Source organism: Thunnus thynnus, chromosome 2 (assembly GCF_963924715.1).
Source record: "Thunnus thynnus chromosome 2, fThuThy2.1, whole genome shotgun sequence".
Classification (NCBI taxonomy): domain Eukaryota; kingdom Metazoa; phylum Chordata; class Actinopteri; order Scombriformes; family Scombridae; genus Thunnus; species Thunnus thynnus.
In genome coordinates this window covers 26,927,349-26,948,081 of record NC_089518.1, presented here as the reverse complement: position 1 = coordinate 26,948,081, position 20,733 = coordinate 26,927,349, and the positions used below count along the sequence as shown (strand labels likewise).

Below are 20,733 nucleotides of genomic sequence, written 5' to 3'. Positions count from 1 at the left end.
TTCAAAATATTTTCAATACATAGTGTAAACATTAATCTGTTTTTTATTTATTGATTAATCATTTAGTGAATAAAAAATACATTAAATATTGTGAAGAATGTTCCTCAAAATTTTCCGAAGCGTAAGGACACATCATCAAATTGCTTGTTTTGTCCAACCAATATTTCAAAACTCAAAGCTGCTAAATATACAGTGATATTAAAAAAAGAGAGAAATGCAGAAAATCCTGACATTTAAGATGCTGTAATCAGTGAATGTTTGGCTTTTTTTTTTCTCCCCTTGATAACTTCTTCAATCCCACCGTCAACTCATGCAGAGCAGCCAAATATTATTCTAAGGTCTGGTGGAGATCTCTGGAAGTTTCAGACTGAATTTGAAGAAATGTGTCTTTAAATTATGCAAAAATATAAAAATATCATCTAAAATATTTCCATTTGATGCAGTTGAGTCTTGTGTTTTAAATGTTTTCACTCAGTATAAACGTCACAGAGCTTCAATGAAAAGCTTGAATAAAGAATATATGTGATCGTATGATGTGGAACATGAGAAATTTATCAGCCTTTAAAAGAGAAATTAATGGAAAACGGGCATGAGAAGGGTTTAAAAGATGAATCCGTTAATCAAATAATAATTTCAACAATAATCTAACATAGATCAAGTTGTGTCAGCAGTGGTTGGAAATAGGTCATCATCAAACATTAACCTGTAGTCACTATTAATAGATAAAACCTGATTTTATTACCATGTGAACAAGCTAACAACAAGCTTAAGTCATGTAACCAAGCTGTGAAAAACAAACACAGTTACTCACTGCTTGTTGTTGTTGTTTTTTAAAACTAGACATACTAGATTTAGTTGGCAGCCGCTGCAGTGTGAAGCTTCAAGTAGCAAATCAATCTTAAAAATAGGTTTACACTCACAGCTTTGACACACACATCACATCAATAATCTACTTCTTATTTTTGATGCAACATCCTTGCTGTTTCCCCCCCCTCCCCCCCATGAAGGAGACATTAAATGTAACACTATCCCAAATAAATTACTACTAACACAGTGAAGCTACATGTGTGCAGTAACCATTGTTTTGAGACGATTCTTTCATAGCTGCAGGATGAGGAACAGGAGCGTTGTGAGGGCATTTACCTGAGGTCTGCTGGCAAACAGTCGATTTGAGCTGTTGACACAAAGAGGATCAGTCATTTATTACGCTGAAGAAAACCTGAGGGTTTTACTGTAAATTTACAGACTCATTATGCTCACTCTCTATGGCTCTGTCTGGATCTGTTTGATTTATCCATTCCTCCAGCTCTCCTGCAGCGTGTGTTTGTGTTTAGAGGTGTCTGGTACCAGGTGATAGTTGTTAAGGACTTGTCACATTAGCTTTTGTGTTTTTGCAGACTCTATAGTAAACGATTAAGTCTCCTGTCTGGTTTCCCTTCCAAAAAGCTGTCACTTTACACACCTGCACGCATTCAGGAGACACAGCGAGACATGAAAACACTCGTTCTGCTTGTCGACGTCTTGCCCACACTGCTTTGTTTTATTGTTTTGAGGGGAAAATCATAAAGGAGTTTTATGCAGATTGGGAAATAAAGGAAGAAAAGAGGGCAAAAGCCTGGTCAGTGGGTGAGTGTGTTTCTTTGTTTGTTTTTATATGTGTGTTCTCCAGGGAGTATTACAGATTACAGTTTGCAGAAATAGGAAATGTGCAATGTGAGCTTGAACTTGCTCCCCTGATGAAGTTGATTCACAGAAATCTGGCCTGTTGTGCTGTTGCTCAACCACTCAGACATCTGCTGCCTGTTTTTTTTTTTTTTTTTTTTTTTTTTTTTTTCTTCTTCTTCTGTTTTCCCTCCACAGAGACATATGGTTCCTCAAAGATGCTCTTAGTCAGAAACTCATTCACATTCTCACAATAAATTCCTCTCAATGAGTCACACTCGGCTCGTATGCTCAGTGACACACACACACACACACACACACACACACACACACAGTACCAGATCTCATTAGCTGCTGCACCTGTGTGAGTTACCGTATGATGTTGATGCAGAACAATAACTGTTCTGTGTCAGCGTGTTGGCACGAAAGAGATGCATACATTAACAATCATTAACTAGCAACAAAAAGCTGCACACTCTAATGGCAAGGTCGGCCATTTTTTTTCTGACTTTTCTGTACAAATGTTCTGGCTAATGCTCTCCTCATCGTGCAGAAAAAGTCCAGTGCAAACAGACTGAAGGGAGGCAGTACACAGATGGACTAAGATATATTTTTAATTAATTCAATTATTTAATGTTATGCACCATAACACCGAGGCAAATTCCTTGTATGTGCAGACCTACCTGATTGAAAATCAGCATCACAAGGCAAAAGGAAAACAGTTACACTAGTAATAATACAATTAAATATTACATTAAAAAAATAATGTAATATTTAATTAAATAATAATATTCTTACCTCAAGGAGTCCGTTTAGTAGCTGTTCTGGAGCTTTTGATCATATCACAAGATCTCCATCAGCAGATGGAGTTGTCACGGATTAGTAGATGTTCAAATCAGCATTTCTTTTTAACTTTTTAGGGACTTTTCGTCCATTTCGGCTTAAAAACCAGAGAAAATCTGCTATAGAAGGTCATGTGATATAATCAAAAGCTCCAGAACAGCTACTAAATTGACCTTGAGGTGAGAATGTTTAGTCAGCTGCTGTTTCCAAGGCCAGTAATGAACTCTGAACCACCTTTCTTTTTTCTTTTCTTTTTTTTTTTTTTTGAAATTCAAATTCATGACTCCATTACTACATTAACAAGACTTAAGTGTCTCATATGATAAGAACTTCTTTTTTTTGATACTCTGAATGTGCCTCTTTCCTGCACGTATGCATACTTTTTCCTGTTTGAGCAAATCGATTGTGCACAATCTCTTTATCTTTCAACAGTCATAAGAAAACCTGTCGGTTTAACCTGAAACTAAAGAAGCAGAAACAAATTTCGCTGAACATCCTGGATTAAAGTTCAGCTGTGGCAGCACTTTGGTACACAAGTTCACTATTTTTTTTTTTTTTTTTTGTCGTTTTCTTATTCACTGAGTCAGATTTCGCTAAATGAGTCATATCCCTCTCATCTCTGCGTCACCATGCTTTTAGGTGATGATATTAGACGCTGTGGTTAAAACAGAAAGCGTTAGGAGTGACGGCGTCCATTCACAACACTGGCGAGCTAAGGAAATCGGGCGGTCGGGGGGTTAATCTATTCTTTTGATGTGTGTGTGTTCCTGTCTGTTTTCATGTGTGCGTGCGTGTGTGTGTGTGTAGGATTAACATAGACATTCCTCAGGCTCACACACTGTCACATAGACTCAAACTCATCCGGTGCACAAAACCCTGGAATCCGTCGTCCCTGCTCTTTCTTCTGGTCTTCATCCCTCCCTCTCTCCCACCCAACGCCGTGTCTTTCGCTGTCTCGTCTGTTTCCTTTTGCTGCTCTTGCTCTCTCACGCTACTCACCCTTCTAGTTTTTTTTTTTGTTCTGCTCTCTTGCATATGTCTGTCACATAGAATTTGATGTCGATCCAACTGGTAGCTTGTAAGCTATGTTTGTATTGGAGAAAGCTCACATAAAGTTTGGGGGAACTCCACCCAGAGCTAGATAATAATTTGATATCGACACGTACCTGAGGCTGCAAGTAACGATTATTTTCGTCATCGATTTATCTGTCGATTTATTTCCTCGGTTAATCAATTCGCTGTTAGATCCATAAAATGTCAGAAGATAGTGAAAAATGTTTCCTAAAGTCTAAGGTGACGTCTTCAAATGTCTTATTTAGATATTATATGTATGAGAGATTCAGTTTACTGTCATATAAGACTAAAGAAACCAGAAAATCTTCATATTTGAGAAGCTGGAATCGGAGAATTTGCACAAACTATTCTTATAAAATGACTCAAAACCATTAATAGATTATCAAAATAAATGGTGATTAATTTAATAGGTGGCAACTACTCGATTAATTGACTAATCGCTGCAGCTCTGTATGTATCATCTTTCCTTGTTATTATGTAATTGTGTCAAGTCAGAGTAGAGATATTGTGGTTCCTGGTTCTCAGATGATTCCGTCACAGTGTGAAACCTAAAATACTTTTGAACAAACTGAATCATTTCTGAAAGTTACAGGATTTTCTACCACATGATTTTTAATACTTTAGGAAATATTGTATCATATCTATATTAAGAATGACCACAATTAGAGCCGGAACAAATAGTCTCATAATAAGTTAACAAAATCATCAATCAATGGAAAATTCATCAGTAACAATTTTGGTAATAGATTCAATAAATGTCAAACGTTATCTGGTTTTAGCTTCTCATATGGGAGGATTATTTCACTTTTTCCTAAAGTTTTATTTGGATCGTTTTATTTGATTACTAGAAAATGAAATTAATCATTAGATAAGATACTTAAATGTCCCCATGGGGAAGTTTGTTCTGGATTCTGTCCTGCAGTTCAACAGAAGATAAAATAAAACCATCAAACAACAGCCCATCGCTTCCACACACATACACAATAGTTTACTTGAACACACACACGCCCACCCATAATGGTGACATATTGCACAATCCTCACGGCCAACATCTACATTACATGTTAGTATTGAGAAGCTTAATGGACAAAGGCAGTAATTAATGTTTATAATGGTTTATTAGTTGCAGCCCTAATATTAATATATTTTTATTTTTACACAGTCAAGCAGTGAGGAGAAACATGGGAATAACGTACAACAAAGGTTCCCAGTTGGATGCAAACCGAAGATGTTGTGGTTTATGGTTGGTGCCTTAACATCTAGGGTCACCAGGGAAACCGGCAACATTATCAGTTATCAGTATCACTCACCCAGAACTGTTTCAAGATACACTATCTGTAGATGAATTGCTCCGATTCCTGATAAATGTTAGGTTTCACTAGAAAGCTACTGAATATAAAAAGCTGGAAATTTCACTGAATTTCACACCAATGGTGCCAAGACTGTGGAGCTGCAGGCCATTAGCGCTGCAATTAATAATTGTTCTTCATATTGATAAATAATTTGATTATCGTTGTTTGTTAATTAAAGGGGCACTGTGGAGTTTTCTCGTAAACAAACAAAAGTTATCTTTACGCTCTGTAAAATGCATCGTGTTTATCCTTTAGGTCTAACAAAGATGCTGCATTTCCTTCCTCATAAAACATTTGCAAAGCCTATTTTTTAAGTATTTTAAATCCTGCATTGTTGACCTCCATGTTTACCAGCTGCTTCTTCTTTCCTGCCTTAACTTTCCTGCGTTTTGCTACCTTTCTTGGCGCATTACAGCCACCGATAGATCATTTTAATAGTACGAAACCACTGGCAGGACTGTGAGTTGCATAACCTGCATCCTTGTGCATGACACAACCTACTCATAAAAACACTTTATAACGCTACTGGAGGTCAGAAACTCCACAGGTTGCCTTTTAAGTGATTCTTTTAATTGCTTGTTATGTCCAAGCAACCGTCCAAAACCCAAAGAAGTTTTTGTTATTGTTGATTTCTGTTGATCAATATGTCAACTAATAGTTTCTGCAAGACCATTAAGTTGTCATGCTTTGGGTTCGATGACAGCCGTTCCCTCCCAGTCTGTCTGTTTGTAGTTTATACTTTTAAATCCTAAAAAAATAAAGCTGATGTTGACACAAGTGGAAGATGATTGATCATCATCATTGCCTGTCAGATGGCGGGAAACTTTCCATCCTCATAACACCTGAGTTTTTAAGTGTCATACACACCAACAAACGCATGCACACAGATGCAGCGCGCATACCAAATGTATGACGCTCACTAGTCTTTAATCTCTCAATAAGAATTGCTGACTCTCTTGTCCCCACGTGTTCCTGTCAGCTGTCACCCAGGCTTCAGTTCGGAGGTGACTTCTGACCCAACATGCCACGGGCCTGTACACATGGCTGACCGAGTCATCCATCCGTGTCTGTGTGTGTTTACGCCGGTGGCTACGTTAGCGCTCGTTTGTATCTGCGGGCTCGGAGGCTCTGCATCGTTGTGTTAGTGACGTGTGATTAGTTTGAGTGAACGCATGTGTGTCTGTCCGGATGTGCCCACACTCATCTTCTCTGTCATTCGTCTGTCCAGCTGGGTTTCAGGTTTTACCTGCGTGGGTCAGGACACCCGAGGGGAAGGGTCAGCATATGCGTCCTTATTCTCGGAGTGTGTCTGTTTTATTAGTCAGGGTTTCAGAAATGATGGTTTTGTGAAGGGTCAACGTGCAGAAAAGGTCACAAGCCTGACTCAAAGTCACAGTATCAGGAGTTCATGTTGCGTGCCACAGTTCAAAGAGCCACCAGGAAGCCCCTCATATCTCATTTAACATTCTTCAAATACACAGTTTGTCCTGGCGGGGACGACCTTGGAGCTCTGCCATGAGAACTCCCATCATGCTCCTCTTCCTGAATTTCACTGCACTTTTCTTTCACCAAGGGAGGCTTCGGTTTCAGCCACGCTGAGGATTCACACTCACTCACACACACACGCATGTTCAAAGATAAAACATAAAGAGACTGTACTCACTCGCACACAATCACTCAGATAAACTCATAAAGGGGGTCGTCTGGTTCATAGAAAGAGGCCACATCCATGTTTATCTGTGTACAAACTGTCCTACGGTGGAATGTGTCGCTCATCTGGACAGCTTTAAAAATAAAATTGTGGTGGCACCTTTGTTGTACAGCTCAATTAATTAGGTTTATAATCATCTTAATTAAGTCTATAAAACATCAGAAAACTGAAAAATGCTCAACACAATTCTCCTTCATCCCAAGGTGATGTTATCAGACGCCTGAAGTCTAAAAGAGATTCATTTAACTACAAAGTGAAGACAAGGATAAGCAGCAAATTATCTCATTTAAGAAGTTGAAACCATTAAATTTGTGACATTTTTGCTTGAAAACCGACTTAAACGATTAATTGATTATCAAAATAGTTGCTGATTAATTTCCTGTCGATCGATTAATTGACTAATTATTGCAGCTCTACTTTGTTGACAGGTCAATAAGTTTCAATAAAGCTACAAAGACTTCAGAGTTCAGCTGCTGCATCACTTTGAGCTGGTTGATAAAGTAGAGATTTGTATGACATCACTCCAGATTTTAAGACCAAATGAGGCTGTTTACCACAAATTACAAGCTGGTTCAAAAAGGTTGGTTCATCGTAGCCCTAATGTTTATCAGGACATGCAGATAGTGTGGGTTTTATTTGTTCAGGGGTTGATATAATCTCCACTAAGACACCTGCTGCCACCTCAAACAACAGAGGTGAATGTTATTTGGTTTGTGTTTCTCAAAACATTAAAAACAATCACATTTGTAAAACCTAAAAGCTGTATGTTGTTCTACAAACAATGCTCTGTTTACTCAGGATAGTTCAGAGATACCACGGAGGTGTCCTTACTAACAAACTGAAGACATTTAATAATGACAGAGTATAATCATAATCAGGAAGGTTAACGCTCCCGTTGGACTCATTACAGGATAGTTTGAACATCTTTTCTTTGTTTCAGTTTCTTCTTTCTGTTTCTGTATCACATTTCATGAGTAATGTCTGATCTGTCTGACAGTCATTATGTCTTCATTGTGTTTTTCAGGCTTCCAGCCCAAAGCTGACGACTCACTGCTCAGATATCCAAGAAGTCCGTCGTTGCACCCGGCTGGAGATGCCCGACAACTTAAACACATTTGTTTTAAAGGTACATACAGAAATAATAATAATATTCCTTCCTCAGGGATTATTTGAACTGTTTCTGTCTGAGGAAAGAAGGAAAAGCAAGAGTTAAAAGTTGCAGACTCAGCCAGCTGAGTTGTTTACATCCACGATGTCAGATCCTCAACCCTCAATTCAACATGAAGAGGAAACAAGACAATCCTTGTGTCATATCATCTCATAACAAAACTCACTTAGATTTGTTGTTTAGACGTGAAGCGATGCTCCACCCAAAACTTAACATCACCTCCTGTAGGTTTGACAGGTGGCTGTAAAATCTCCGTAGCATTCTCTCTCCCAAAACAGTGACTCGAATCATGATGGTTTTAATGGTTTTCAAGTTTCCACCATGGAAAGAAGTATCAAAACATCCAACAGCAGCTTCAAATAATCATTGTTTCACCAAAACATGGCTAAATACACCGCTTCTGTTGCTCTACTGCCCTCTTTGAAGTTTCTGCCAGAGTCTATCTTTGTGTTTGAAGAAAATTGCGTCTCTGCTAAGCCTGGATGGAGAAGAACAGGATAACGATTTTGAAAACTTTTCAGCATTTTGATAAGTTCCTCAGCTGTGAAAACTTGTCACCGTTACAACTGCATTAGAGAAAATAAGCTGCATCCAAAAATTCTGGATACTGTTAGCGTCTCTCCTTTTAGAGGAAATGCCCTCTGGGATGCAGTAAAGATTAAATCTGACTACATTTCCTGAGGTTATTTGACCCTGAAATGTAATGTGTTGGCACTTTAAGTTACATGTTTTTTTTTTTTAGTCTTTTTTTCATCATTACAACACGCTGCAAAAACTTAACTAGATAAAAGTTGAGTCACGCCTTAAATATGCTGTCAGTGTACTGTGTGAGTAATATATAGCAGGAGAAAAACTCTTAATTTTTATGTGTCATAGCTGCTTCTTGCATCAGCAAATGTCTAAATTGGGTGTCCAGACTTCGGACATCAGCTCAGCGTCTACAGTAAATAATTTGTAATTATATATTATAAATATTGTGTATTTGAATGCATATTTGTGTCTGCAGGTTAATCGAGGTAGTCTGATATTTGAGACGGACAACGACCAGCAGGTCAGCTCCTGGACCACAGAGCTAAAAGAATGTATCAGCAACAGGTGAGAAGCTCTTAAACACAACACGAAGACACCTTTATATGATCAGAAACTTCAATATTAGATCTCATTATTTCCTTTTTTCAAATTTGATTCAACTCTGAAAACGTTTGGTTTCTGTGAGTACATACCGAACTGGAGACCAAACCATTAACTTTTTCAACATCATATATTTTGAATCTGTCTGCCTCAAAATGGAGACTCGTAATCTGTAATTTGTCTCAACCTGACCAAGCCAGCTGGGTCCCACACACACACACACACACACACACACACACACACACACACACACACACACGCAAATAAATGATATATAATGTCAGCCTGCATCGTCCTCATCCAACTCTCTTAACGCAGGTTTTTTTATTGAGATTCTGAGTGGAAACATTTAGCACTTGGACTTTGGCAGTTTTTAGTGCTGGATGTTTACTTATGCTGAGTTATGTGTTTGCAAATACAAGTGAGAATAATTTGTAGAGCATGTGTATATGTGGAGAAACATGTGCGTGTGTGTGTGTGTGTGTGCGTGTGTGTGTGTGTGTGTGTGTGTGTGTGTGTGTGTGTGTGTGTGTGTGTGTGTGTGTGTGTCTATATACCCATCATTGTTTGCCTGTTCCTGAGTTTGCATCAGTTTGCTTTAGGGCTCAACACACTTAAGCAGATTTGAACCTGGATATAGTTGGAATATTTCTGGTAATAATAATACATCATGTCCATGAGTCAACTTAATATTTACACTAAAGCTTTGAGAGTTAACACATCTGGTGTGGAGAGTATTCTGTTGCATCTTGAGTGTTGAATGTAGTTTTTAAAAAATGAGCAAATACCATAATTTGTATATAATTTTTCTCACTTACTTCTCTCAGTAACTGAAGCTGTGAAACAGAATAAACAAAATTGATCATGTTGGTAGATAAGAAATGAAGATTACACTTGACTGTATACTGATTTAGATGATAAGAAGTTAACAAAATTAAAGGCCCACTCAGATAGCAGACTGTTACCTAAGTACAGCGTGTAATTGTGTCCAAATGATTGTGTGCAAAGGAAGAAATTAAGATCTGAGAAATCACAAAAAAGGACAACAAGCAGAGTAGTACTTTTCAACAGTTATAGTTATAATAATCGAATAGTTTTTTATCTCTATCAGTTATTAGACTACCAAAAAAAAAAAGCTTTTATAAGTTTGATCTTACTCATGATTCTGGATGTGGATGTGTGTGGGGTTTTGGGCTGTGAAAGGAAGTGTGGGGGAGGACTCGGAGACCTTTCTCATTTCTGCAGATGTCTGGAATGTGTATACACACACGCACACACACACACACACACACATCCAGTAAAGTAAGGTCAGAGTTCACTCTTGAATTCGGTGTTTATTCAGATACCTCACCAAGCCATATCATTTATTTCTCTTCTCCTCACTTTTATCAAAACATTTCAAATTGTGTGCAGGTATTCATTAAACTGCACTGTTTTCAGTCTGTGTGTGTGTGTGTGTGTGTGTGTGTGTGCACGTGTTTCTTCTTGGCTGATGTGAATATTTCTAAGAAATCTGTGCTTCAATACTCTCACTTTCTTTTTTCTGAAATAACACATTTTTACTGAGTTGGGAGGACCGTTCGCTGTCACCATTTCCATATTTTCGTCTCTATCAAGTCCAGAGGGAAATATTTGGCTCTAAATGCTCCACTATGTTCACCAGCTAGTCACTAACTGTGTCTGTTTGCGTTTTGGTGCTGAGCAGATAGTGTATAGTTCGTTTTTAGAGCTTTTTCTCTGAAAACAGCTGCCTTAATGTGGACAAAAACAACACTATGGGAGAGCTGAGAGTGAAGCAAAACAGTAAATTTGCAGCCAGACAGCTAAACAATGAGCTGAACCTCACTATAAAACTCCATAAAGCAGAACGGAGCCGGAGAGTTGGGTGATAATTCGCTGTAGCTTCATCACTGCGAGCCTCTGACACTACACACGGTCTTTAGATACGTTGTTATTACAAAAAATATAAATTATAGCCACTTTATAGATAAGGCGGACATTATTCTATAGTTTTTGTCATTGTCAACACATCCCATAAAAGGACTAAAAGTCTGTCTCTCGGTACTCTCAGTTTCCCCTACCCTGTCTGTGTCACTTGTTCCTACTGAAGACACAAAATCTCCAAAACAGGTCACAAATATCTATTTTCATATGTAGAAAATGCTTAAGTTAATCACTGTAGGTTTTAGCAAAAATGACCTAAACAGGAGTAAATACTGCTTTTGTTGGGGACTATTTTCAGCTGCATGTCAGGCTTCAGCTACATAGACAATACTTGTCAGTAGAATCTATGAAGTGTTGGTTTTGATCTTTTTATGGGATTTGTTGACATTAATGAGAATATAGAATATCAACAGCTGTATCCTTTAACTAATCTAATCCTGCAGGCATTGAAGACAGGCCAAAATGTCCATATGTCCTCATTTATAGCAAATAAACCCCACAATGATTCTCACAAAGATTGAAGTGCAAGAACACACACAGCGTGAGGAGAAAGGAGACTTGTCTTCCTGTTATGCAGAGTGCTGCAAACTCAAGTCAGCATTTTAGCAGGATTTGCTCTGGCTTCCCTCTTTAACCTTTCCTGTTCTCATCTCTGTATGTACACACTCATACTGCGTGCGTGCGTGTGTGTGTATGTGTGCGTGTGTATGTGTGCGCAGTGAAACAGAAGAACAGTAAGTCTTAGTTCAGATCTGAACTGGTGAACTGGACTCACTTCCTGTCTGAGCTCGGTGTCTTTGTGTTCCTTCAGCCTGCTGTTTCCTCCATTTTCGCTAGACTCACCCCACCGACACATGCACACACACATACACACTCACGCACACACACACATACACACGCACACACACACCTCTCTTTCTCTCTCTAACCATCTCTGTTGCTCTTCTGCACTTGATAAAAGTGTTGCATGTAGTGTGTTAACACCAATAAATCATCAACACATTTATTTTTGTAATTACAGTTGCTTAAACAAGACATTTGTAGCGTCCACACTTAATTTCACACCAACTCAAATAGTTTTTCCACCTTGAAACAGAAAGATGATGCTGGTTTTCCAGCACAGGCAGAGATGAAGCTTTCATATAAAGAAAGATGGTGACACAAATGGGACAAATTACTTTTTTATTAGATTAAATAATCATGAAATTTTCCTCCTCAGGGCTTCACACTGACAATAACATTGATGTGCAGTGGATGATACAGTGTGTGTGAGTGTAATAATGTAATCTGAATGTTTTCTTGTCCTTCAGGTCAGGCAGTGTGGATCTGGAGCCCCTTCCCTCCCCAGCAGACAGCTCTGTTCCAGCCAATCACAGAGGGAGTTCAGAGTCAGGAAGTCACAGTGAGTGCTGGGATGGGGGGGCTGGAGGGTTGAGGGGGGGGGGGGGGTTGCTTCTGTGTAAATTACTTATCAGACACATCCTCTGTCAATCAGGGTGTAGTTGTGTCTGTGTGTGTGTGTATATATATATTTCAAAAATTCTCCCTCAAAACTTCAACTTTACATTTTTGCGGCAAAATGTGACACTTTGATGTCCAGAGATGATGTAGGAGTGAAGTCCACTGTGTCTGGAGACGTGTGCCCCTGCTGGTCAGGGACAGAGACTGTCTCTCTGCTTTAAAGAAATACAAAATCCTAGTTTTTATAAAGGAATTTAATATTAATTCTGTTAAAAGAGAGTTAAGATTTATGACTAATTGTGTCTCATATTGGTAGTTTTTACCATCAGTCCTTTAATATCGCACTTAACAAGTTAATCACTAATATTTGGGATTATGGCTTCATCGTTAAAAAGAAGTTTACAAAAACAGGGCAGCCACATATATTTGGAAGAGAAAAGAAAGGTGAACAAAAAGGCATCATGTTGTAAACAGACAGACTTCCTGGTTCAACTTTAAGCTTCCAAACTCACATTTTTACCTGCAGTTTTTCTGTTTCAATGAAGCAGTAATACCAACATTTTTTGTGTGCTTACTTTTGTGTTCCAAATGAAGCGATAAACAGTAGATGAACTGGCTAAACTGTTTGTTTACAACAGATAGAAACAACAACAAAAAAAATCACCCAAGTTGTACTAAGCTGGAATTATTCTTTAAAGGCGGTAATGATTGTCTTTTTTGCCACTTGGGGGCAGTAGAACAAATGAAAGGTGGTTAAAAACCAAAACATTGAGCTCAAAGACTGTAAAACACTCTGTAGCTCTGAGGGGAACTAAAACCAGGTGGTAATTATTCTGTTGGTTCATCACTACAAGCAACACTTTTCACATCACACAGAACATATGCGTAATGTAACGCATAGTGATGTCACTTTGGCCTCCAGGATGTTATAACGGGCATTTTTCACAGTTTTCTTATTTTTCTTTTATACACCAAATGATTCATAGAGGAAAATAACTGGCAGATGAATCAATAATGACACACGTTGTTTCTCTGTTCATCCCTCCAGTCCCCCTCACATTTGCCCAGCCAGAGCAGGTTGTCCAGAAGACCGATCACTTCCTGTTCTCCTACCCCTGGTTCCACGGGCCCATCTCCCGCGTCAAGGCAGCCTACCTGGTCCAGAGCTCTGGACCAGAAGGACACGGAGTGTTTCTGGTTCGACAGAGTGAGACACGCAGGGGAGACTACGTCCTCACGTTTAACTACCAAGGAAAAGCAAAGGTACGGTCTCACAACGTCTATTTTCTGTTTAACTTAGTCTGCATTCACATCGGCCGTTCAGTCCACATCTGGAAGTGGTTCACCTAAAAATTGGGTAACACTGTATGAATGAACGCTTTTTTCGAACCCACATTGTTCTCCTTTTTCTCTGTTCACGTCAAAACGGGTGACAACATCATTTCCTGGCGGTAGTGGTAAACTCTTTGATAAGTAAGCGTTATGCAAACATACCGCTGATGTGAACCATCTTAAACAGAAGACAGACCACTGGATGTAAGGAGAAGGAGGAAGTGGCATTTTTCAGCCCTAGTTCGGTCTCCAGAAGTATAAAAACCATCTTTTCGTGATGTTTCTCTGTTCTCACGCTTCTGTCTCTTTGTCTTTCTGCAGCACCTGCGCCTCTCTCTAACAGAATGGGGTCAGTGCAGGGTGCAGCACCTGCGCTTCCCCTCCGTCATGGACATGCTCAGTCACTTCCGCCTCTTCCCCATCCCTCTGGAGTGCGGAGCCGCCGGTGCCGTCACGCTGTCCAGCTTCGTAGTGGCGGGCTCCAGCCCTCCGTCACAAGGTGAGACTCTCTCGTTCATATCTCTTTGTCAAACCATGGCCATCATTTCTGTCGGTTATGTCAACACTGCACATAACCAAAGTAATCACGTGTTAGCTACAACAAAGTCCAAGAGGCAGGAAACGCAAGCAGACAACACTTAATCCAAACCAGTGGTTCCCAACCTGGCAGTCAGGGACCCTCTGCTGGGTCACAGGATCAATCTGAAAGGTCACAAAATTATATAAAAGAGTTCAAAGTTATCAAAATGAATCAGTTTAAAAAGGTTTTGAGGGAAAATCACTCTTCAATGGAACTGCTCACATGCAGCCTGTGACGAGAAGTTGCAAGTAGAAAAAAGGTTGAGAACCACTGATCTAAAACACTTCATTTGGAAGTAAGTAATTTGTTTACAAAGTATGTGTAAGAAGTTCTCATTTCCTCTTTTCTTTCTCAGGTCAGCTCTCCAGCGCTCTCCTGGTCCCCTTCTCTCTGCATCGCTGGAACTCGGAGCCCAGCTTGGCTCACTGCAGCCTGGCTCGCAGCTCCAGTCAGCCCCACTCCTCCTCCACCAACAGCAGCAGCACCACCAGCTCCGTTTCCCAGCAGGGGAACCACCCGACTCCTCGCGGCAACCCCATCCCTCCTCCATCAGCCCCGGCTCCTTTGCGTCGGAGCGAGTCGGTGGGCAGGGGGCCCCTGCTTCGCCACCCTCACACCCACACTCCCATCATCCCTCAGCGGGACTCGGACTATGAGCTGGAGCCTGACCGCAGCCGCAAGCGGGCGATAGACAACCAGTACATGATGCTCTGACCCCGCTGAGTCACCAGCCTCCATCACCTCCGACAGACAGCCGTCTCCTGTGAAGCCACCAACATGCTCACTCACACACACACACACACACACACACACACACACATACGATCACGACCCCCCCCCCACCCCCCACCCAGCTTCATGTGGGTGTATGAGACTCTCAGAGAGCGCATGATGTTAACATGATTATAGCAGACTCATGAACTTGAGCGTGCAAGTCTTTGTCTGATGAATGCGTGGCAGTGTGTATATCACACTCACACACACACACACACACACATACACAAACACACACTCACTAGGTCTGTGCTGGGTGTGTGTTTACCAGCATCAGATCCTCACAACCTCCACCCCGAGTGTCCACAGTGAATGTATTTTTGGGAGTTTTATAACAGTGTTGACTATGATGATTATTCTTGTTTTTATTGATGTTGAGGTTGTGTGTGAGAGAGAAAGAGAGCGAGAAAGAGAGAGAGAGAGAGAGGGAGGGAGGGAGGGAGAGCCACGTGTGTAGCTGTCCTCAAGCCCGGGCAAAAAAAAAAAAAAAAAAAAAAAACATTTAAAAAGTTTTAATCCAGGTGAAATTATAGAGCTGCGCTTGATTTAACTTCTTTGGCACTTAAGGTGAACCGACGACGGGAAAGCACCGCCTGCAAAACGAGTTAAATCAAGCGCTCCTTTTTAAAATATCCAAGACATTTTACTCTTCACACAAAGTTCCCCGTGTGGAGCAAACTCATCTTTTTAAACAAACACACAAACAAAAAGCACTCTATTTTAGAGTGTTGATACACTCTATTAGATATTCCTCCTCTTGCACATTATCTTACATGTAAGTGCACAATGCTTTCAGTGCACTTTGGAAACAATGTGTATTTTTTCTATACACAGATTCTTTTGTAGAAAATTTTTTTTTTTTTTTAAATAAAAGTAAAAAGAGGTAAACTTGGTTAAAGTCAGTCGGGAAGCCTCTAGAAACTGATCGGCTTCCGCGACTCCTCGTCCAAACCATCGCTCAAGCAATTCCAGAGAATCACGGGAAACGATCGCAGATCAACATTCATCAGCACTGTTTGTACGCAAAGCTGCGGGAACTCGTCGCTGTTTGTGTGTGTGTGTGTCGGATGTGTCCATGAGATGAAAAAGTGTCGTCCATCAGCATATGATCGTGCTGACCTCAGTCTAATACAATATTCACCTTCCAGTCAGTTCGGTGAATTTGTATCTTTAATACTCACAGGTTTTCCAAAAATCAAAGTGTTTTTGTTCTGTTGTAAATCAGTGGAACCAAGTTTACTCTGCGCTTATATATTCTGAAGAAACCTTTCTCGAGATAGTGTAGTATGTATGTTTATATATTTCAAGCACCAAAGGCAGTATGTGCACAAAATGAACTTTTGGGTGAGCGCAAAGTGTCACAGAATTAATTTCTGTTTAAAATGAGAAGAAAATAGAATGATGTAATATATTTATTTACCAGCCTGCAACCCTGAACAGTGGTTTAGAAATGAATTGATATTATCTTTTCTGATATTTAACAGTGTTTTGAGTCATAAAATAGATTTTCTGCCACAAAATTCAGTCAAAAGTGTTGTTAATTTGATCTGTCAGGAGCTTTTTTTTTTTTTTTTTGTTCGGGATTCCAGTTTCTGGTACCAGGAATGCAGAAAATGTATTCTGTGGCACCAAACGCCGGCCAAGTGTCATTAAGTTAATTTCATCCCAAGCGTAACAAATTAATGACGACATCAATTATAATTCCATTTTATTGAGGATGGTGGCATGAAAAGAATTTCTGTGTCACCAAAGTAACGCTCGGCACCCCGGGGTGCATTTTATACACATAAAAGCCGGGAAAAAAAAGGAAAAAAAAACAGGCGCCCAGTAACAGACATGAACTTGAAAAGCTTCACTCCAAAGAACGTAAGAGGGGGGAAAAACTCCACGTACAGAGCAGCGAGAAGCAGGAAGTAAATCTTCAGGTGTTTGACACGACTGGTGTTGTCCTTTTTAGATTCTTTTAACATTTTAAACCTGAGGGTCAGATTTGATTTTAAAATGTTTGTTGTGGTTTGATAATCGAGCATTAAACTCTTAAAAGGGCTCCTAGAAGTAGACGGCGACGTGATGCGACTCCTGACAGACGGAGAGACGTTTTCTGAAAACACACAAATAAAAACATTTTATTTTCTCACAACTGTGGCTAAACGTTGCATCTGGGAGTGGCGTCGTATCTCTGACTCTACTTTTTCACACCCGCAGCATTAATTACTCTGCATCTTAGTATTTTTTTTGTGCAACTTCACCACAACAACAAGAAAAACAACAAGGAGGGACAGTGATAATAAAATTTTACACTATTTTTAATAAAACTTAAAAGATTTCCACATTTTAAAACCAGAGTTTTTGAGTTACACATCAATGATCACTTATTTCCTCGGTGCAATTCGTCCTCCGGCCCTTTAACTGGATCACCAATCAATAATTTGAGGTGCCTTCGAAAGATTGTTTCACACACGTCATCGTACCACCATCGATTTAAAAGCTGCACTGACTAAAACAGATCTACATCACTCTACTCAGGTGTCAATTTTGTCATTTTTGTTGGAGGTTTTTTTTTTTTTTTTTTAATTTTAGAAGTAATACACCAAACAAACAAGCCTTTACCAAAGCAAACGTGTCCTTCCACGTCTATTCTGGTGTCCAGTTTGTTTGTGATGTTCAGTCTCATCCACCACCAGGTCTGAGTTTCCTCCAAAACGTCTAAAAGAGCTAAAATATAACCAAAATGGATCCAAACATAACGGCATTTCTGTCTTGAGCCAGAAATGAAAAGGATCAGCCTGTGGACACACCAGATTTGCTTCTGTGTTTTTTTCCTGTCTTGTTCCTCTCCTCTTGCCTTAGAAACCTTAAAAAAGCTTTTGTTATTTTTGTTTTTTTCTTTTTGGAAAACCGATGAAGATTATCACATAAACAGTGACCAGTTGTACACAATAAAAACAGTAGTAATGTAATTTTTCCCAAAGATGAAACATCAAATTGTCTTTCTTTTCTATTTTTTTTTCTTCTTGCAATAACTGCAGCTTCACTCACAGCTGGATATCTTTGGGAAATAGTGTGCTAGGACTTTGTCTGTGTATCTTCTAACCTCGCTTTAACACTAACTTAGCAGTTAATTAAGATTTACCTTCGATAAACCTACACCTGACGTAGGTTTAGACCTGATTCTTGTCTGTCTCTCTGCCCTCTTCTCATCGTAGTTTCCTGTTTTTTTTTTTTTTTATTTTGTTTTGTTTTTATAAGAGAAACTTATAAATGCAACTCACGAACATGATCAAGTCAGCCGTGATTACTCCTCTCGTTAAGCAATAAGTCAGCTTTGTACACCAAAGGAACATTTTTTTTTTTTTTTTTTTTTACAATGGTTGTGTCATTCTCTATAATGTATCATCATGATCAAGACTGACATCTTCGAAGTGTTTTTTTTTTAATAAGGGGAACAAAAACAAAGAAGTTTTGGCAAAAGTACGGTTGGTCTTCCTGCCTTTTTTTTTTTTATGTGCCTGAGTCTAAACAAATCCCAGCCCTCATCATTCTTCTGTTTTATTTCTGCTAAAAGAAAAGCAACGGTAACAATAACTATTTTGACTATCAGTCCCCTCTCTTTGCTGAATTTAATTTAATTTTTTTATTTTATTTTATTTTGAAGGGAGAATGACTGTGCCTTTGCCAGAAAGCTGCTGTTGCTTTTCCCCTTTTTTTTTTTTTTTTTCTCCGAAAGCTCAGGGTGTGATGTGGTGCAGAACTTGTCGTGCAATATCTGAGAGATGCCCCGTGCTTCACACCTTTTTTTTTTTTTTTTTTTTTTTTTAATGTATGTGGGGAGCGATCAGAGGCTTCTAAATGGATGAAATAAGCGTGTGAATGTAATGTTTGCACCTGCTTGTAGACAGAAGAGAAAGTATTTGATGAATGCCAAATTTCCCTTGGAAAAAAAAAATGTTTTTTTTTTTTTTTCTTTAAAAACCAGGGCTACCACATTGTCTGCTTTATGGCTTCTTATTTGTTCCGTGTCTGTGCAGGAGTCGAGTTAATGCTAGAAAAGATCCCCCTTCGTACCTCAGGTGTCTTTTTAATCCTCAACATCTGCTCCAGCCACACCTTTAGTCTCCCTGTGTTTGTTTGTTTTTTTTTTTTAAATGTCCAGTTGATGAATGTAATGTGTTCTCAATACTGTTCATTCTGTTTAACTTAGCACTGTAAACATTCCAGTTCAATCCAACATCCCCTCAACAGCCAACAACAAAAAAAAAAAAAAACCACAACAGAGCTTTTAAATCTGTCATCGTGTTTGCATCCCTTTCAGTTGTAAGCATTCTAAATTATATTAAATATATATCAACTGTATATTTGACTTTTTGTAAAATAAACCTAACCAAAAAAAAAAAAACATCACATGATCAGTTTTGTGATTTGTGTGCACTTTCTGGAGTCTGTGTTGTCTTGTTCCTTTAGTTCAGGTTGTAGATCATTGTTTCAGGTGTTGGGATGAAGCTGAGAAGACTTTTCTTACATGGAGGAAGACGCCACCGCATTTACTCAAACTCTCAAATGTGAACAGAAGACATTAAACCCACATCATCAACACAAGATAAGAACCTGTAACTACCAAATTGTTTTATATTAATAAACATTAAAGGAGAGCTTTGCACTTTTTCCAAGTCTGTCTTAAAACAACAGTCAGGTGTCCAGATGAACACTGAAAGAGGTTTTCCTCGCTGTAATCATTCCTCCTGTTCATACTGACTATTAAAAGATCCCCTTCAAATGTGCTTTCAGTGTAAGTGATGTCATTTTGTGCAAAAAATCCATTTAAAAGTTGATCTCATGCTTAATATGAGGCTTCAGCAGTCTGTTAGTCATATCAAGTGGAATTTTTAGCATCAATTTCCCTCTTTGTGTTTCCCTGTTGAGCTGCGGTGAAAGTATAACAAAAAGAGGAACTTTGGCACTAAAGACTAATGTTGACAGATATTTACATGATTTGACTCATTTGGATGACTGAAGCTTCATATTAGCTTCAGATAAACCTTTAAATAAATTTTGCACAGAAGGAGATTTTGTGGATTTCGTCCCCCAATCACTTACATTGTAAGTGCATTATGAAGGGATCTTCTAAGAAAAACAAGGGTTTAGTCGTTTCAGCAGCTTTTTCAAGGCTGTAAATAAGCAGAGATAACTGCTTGTATCAACATGCTAGCATGCTGATGTTTAACAGTTTAGTTTAGCATATTAGCATGCAACCTTTTTTTTCCCCAGATATCTGGTCATAAATCAAAGTCGGACAAAAAGATTTTGATCTGATGATGGCACAAGATGAAAAGACAAGGATCAAAGTTTTTATGATATATTCTCTGTCAAAGCACTGACCAGATGTTGTGGCAAACCATCCAAAAATGTTTGAGATATTTCGATAAAAAAAAAAAACAGAACGTCAAACTTGTGTTGGAGATAGAAGAAAGTCAGGGGTCACCAAAGTCAGTGTGATTCATCGTCTGGAAATTATGAACGTCCATACAGCCAAACCCTCGAGTACACACTCAGATATTTCGCTGAATAAGAGAATGAATCCTCTTGGGCCGTGGTTCCCAACCTGGGGGTCAAGACCCTCACAAAGGGTCGTTGGATTAATCTAAGGGGTCGTGAGATGATAGAACAGAAAAAAACATTTCTGACACAATTTTCCTGTTTTTTC

General features: G+C 39.1%; 1 protein-coding gene across 2 annotated transcripts in view; it reads left to right on the top strand.

The window, feature by feature from the left end:
• sh2b3 (SH2B adaptor protein 3) overlaps positions 1-15,894 on the top strand; it is a 53,581-nt gene extending 37,687 nt beyond the window's left edge. For both annotated transcript variants that reach the window (XM_067613462.1, XM_067613470.1), the window contains exons 3-8: positions 7,667-7,768; positions 8,817-8,905; positions 12,196-12,287; positions 13,395-13,609; positions 14,000-14,177; positions 14,614-15,894. In XM_067613462.1, the coding sequence (XP_067469563.1) occupies positions 7,667-7,768; positions 8,817-8,905; positions 12,196-12,287; positions 13,395-13,609; positions 14,000-14,177; positions 14,614-14,972 (1,035 nt within the window). In that variant the 3' untranslated portion in view covers positions 14,973-15,894. The remainder of the gene's footprint in view (positions 1-7,666; positions 7,769-8,816; positions 8,906-12,195; positions 12,288-13,394; positions 13,610-13,999; positions 14,178-14,613) is intronic.
• The last annotated feature ends 4,839 nt before the right edge of the window (positions 15,895-20,733 follow it).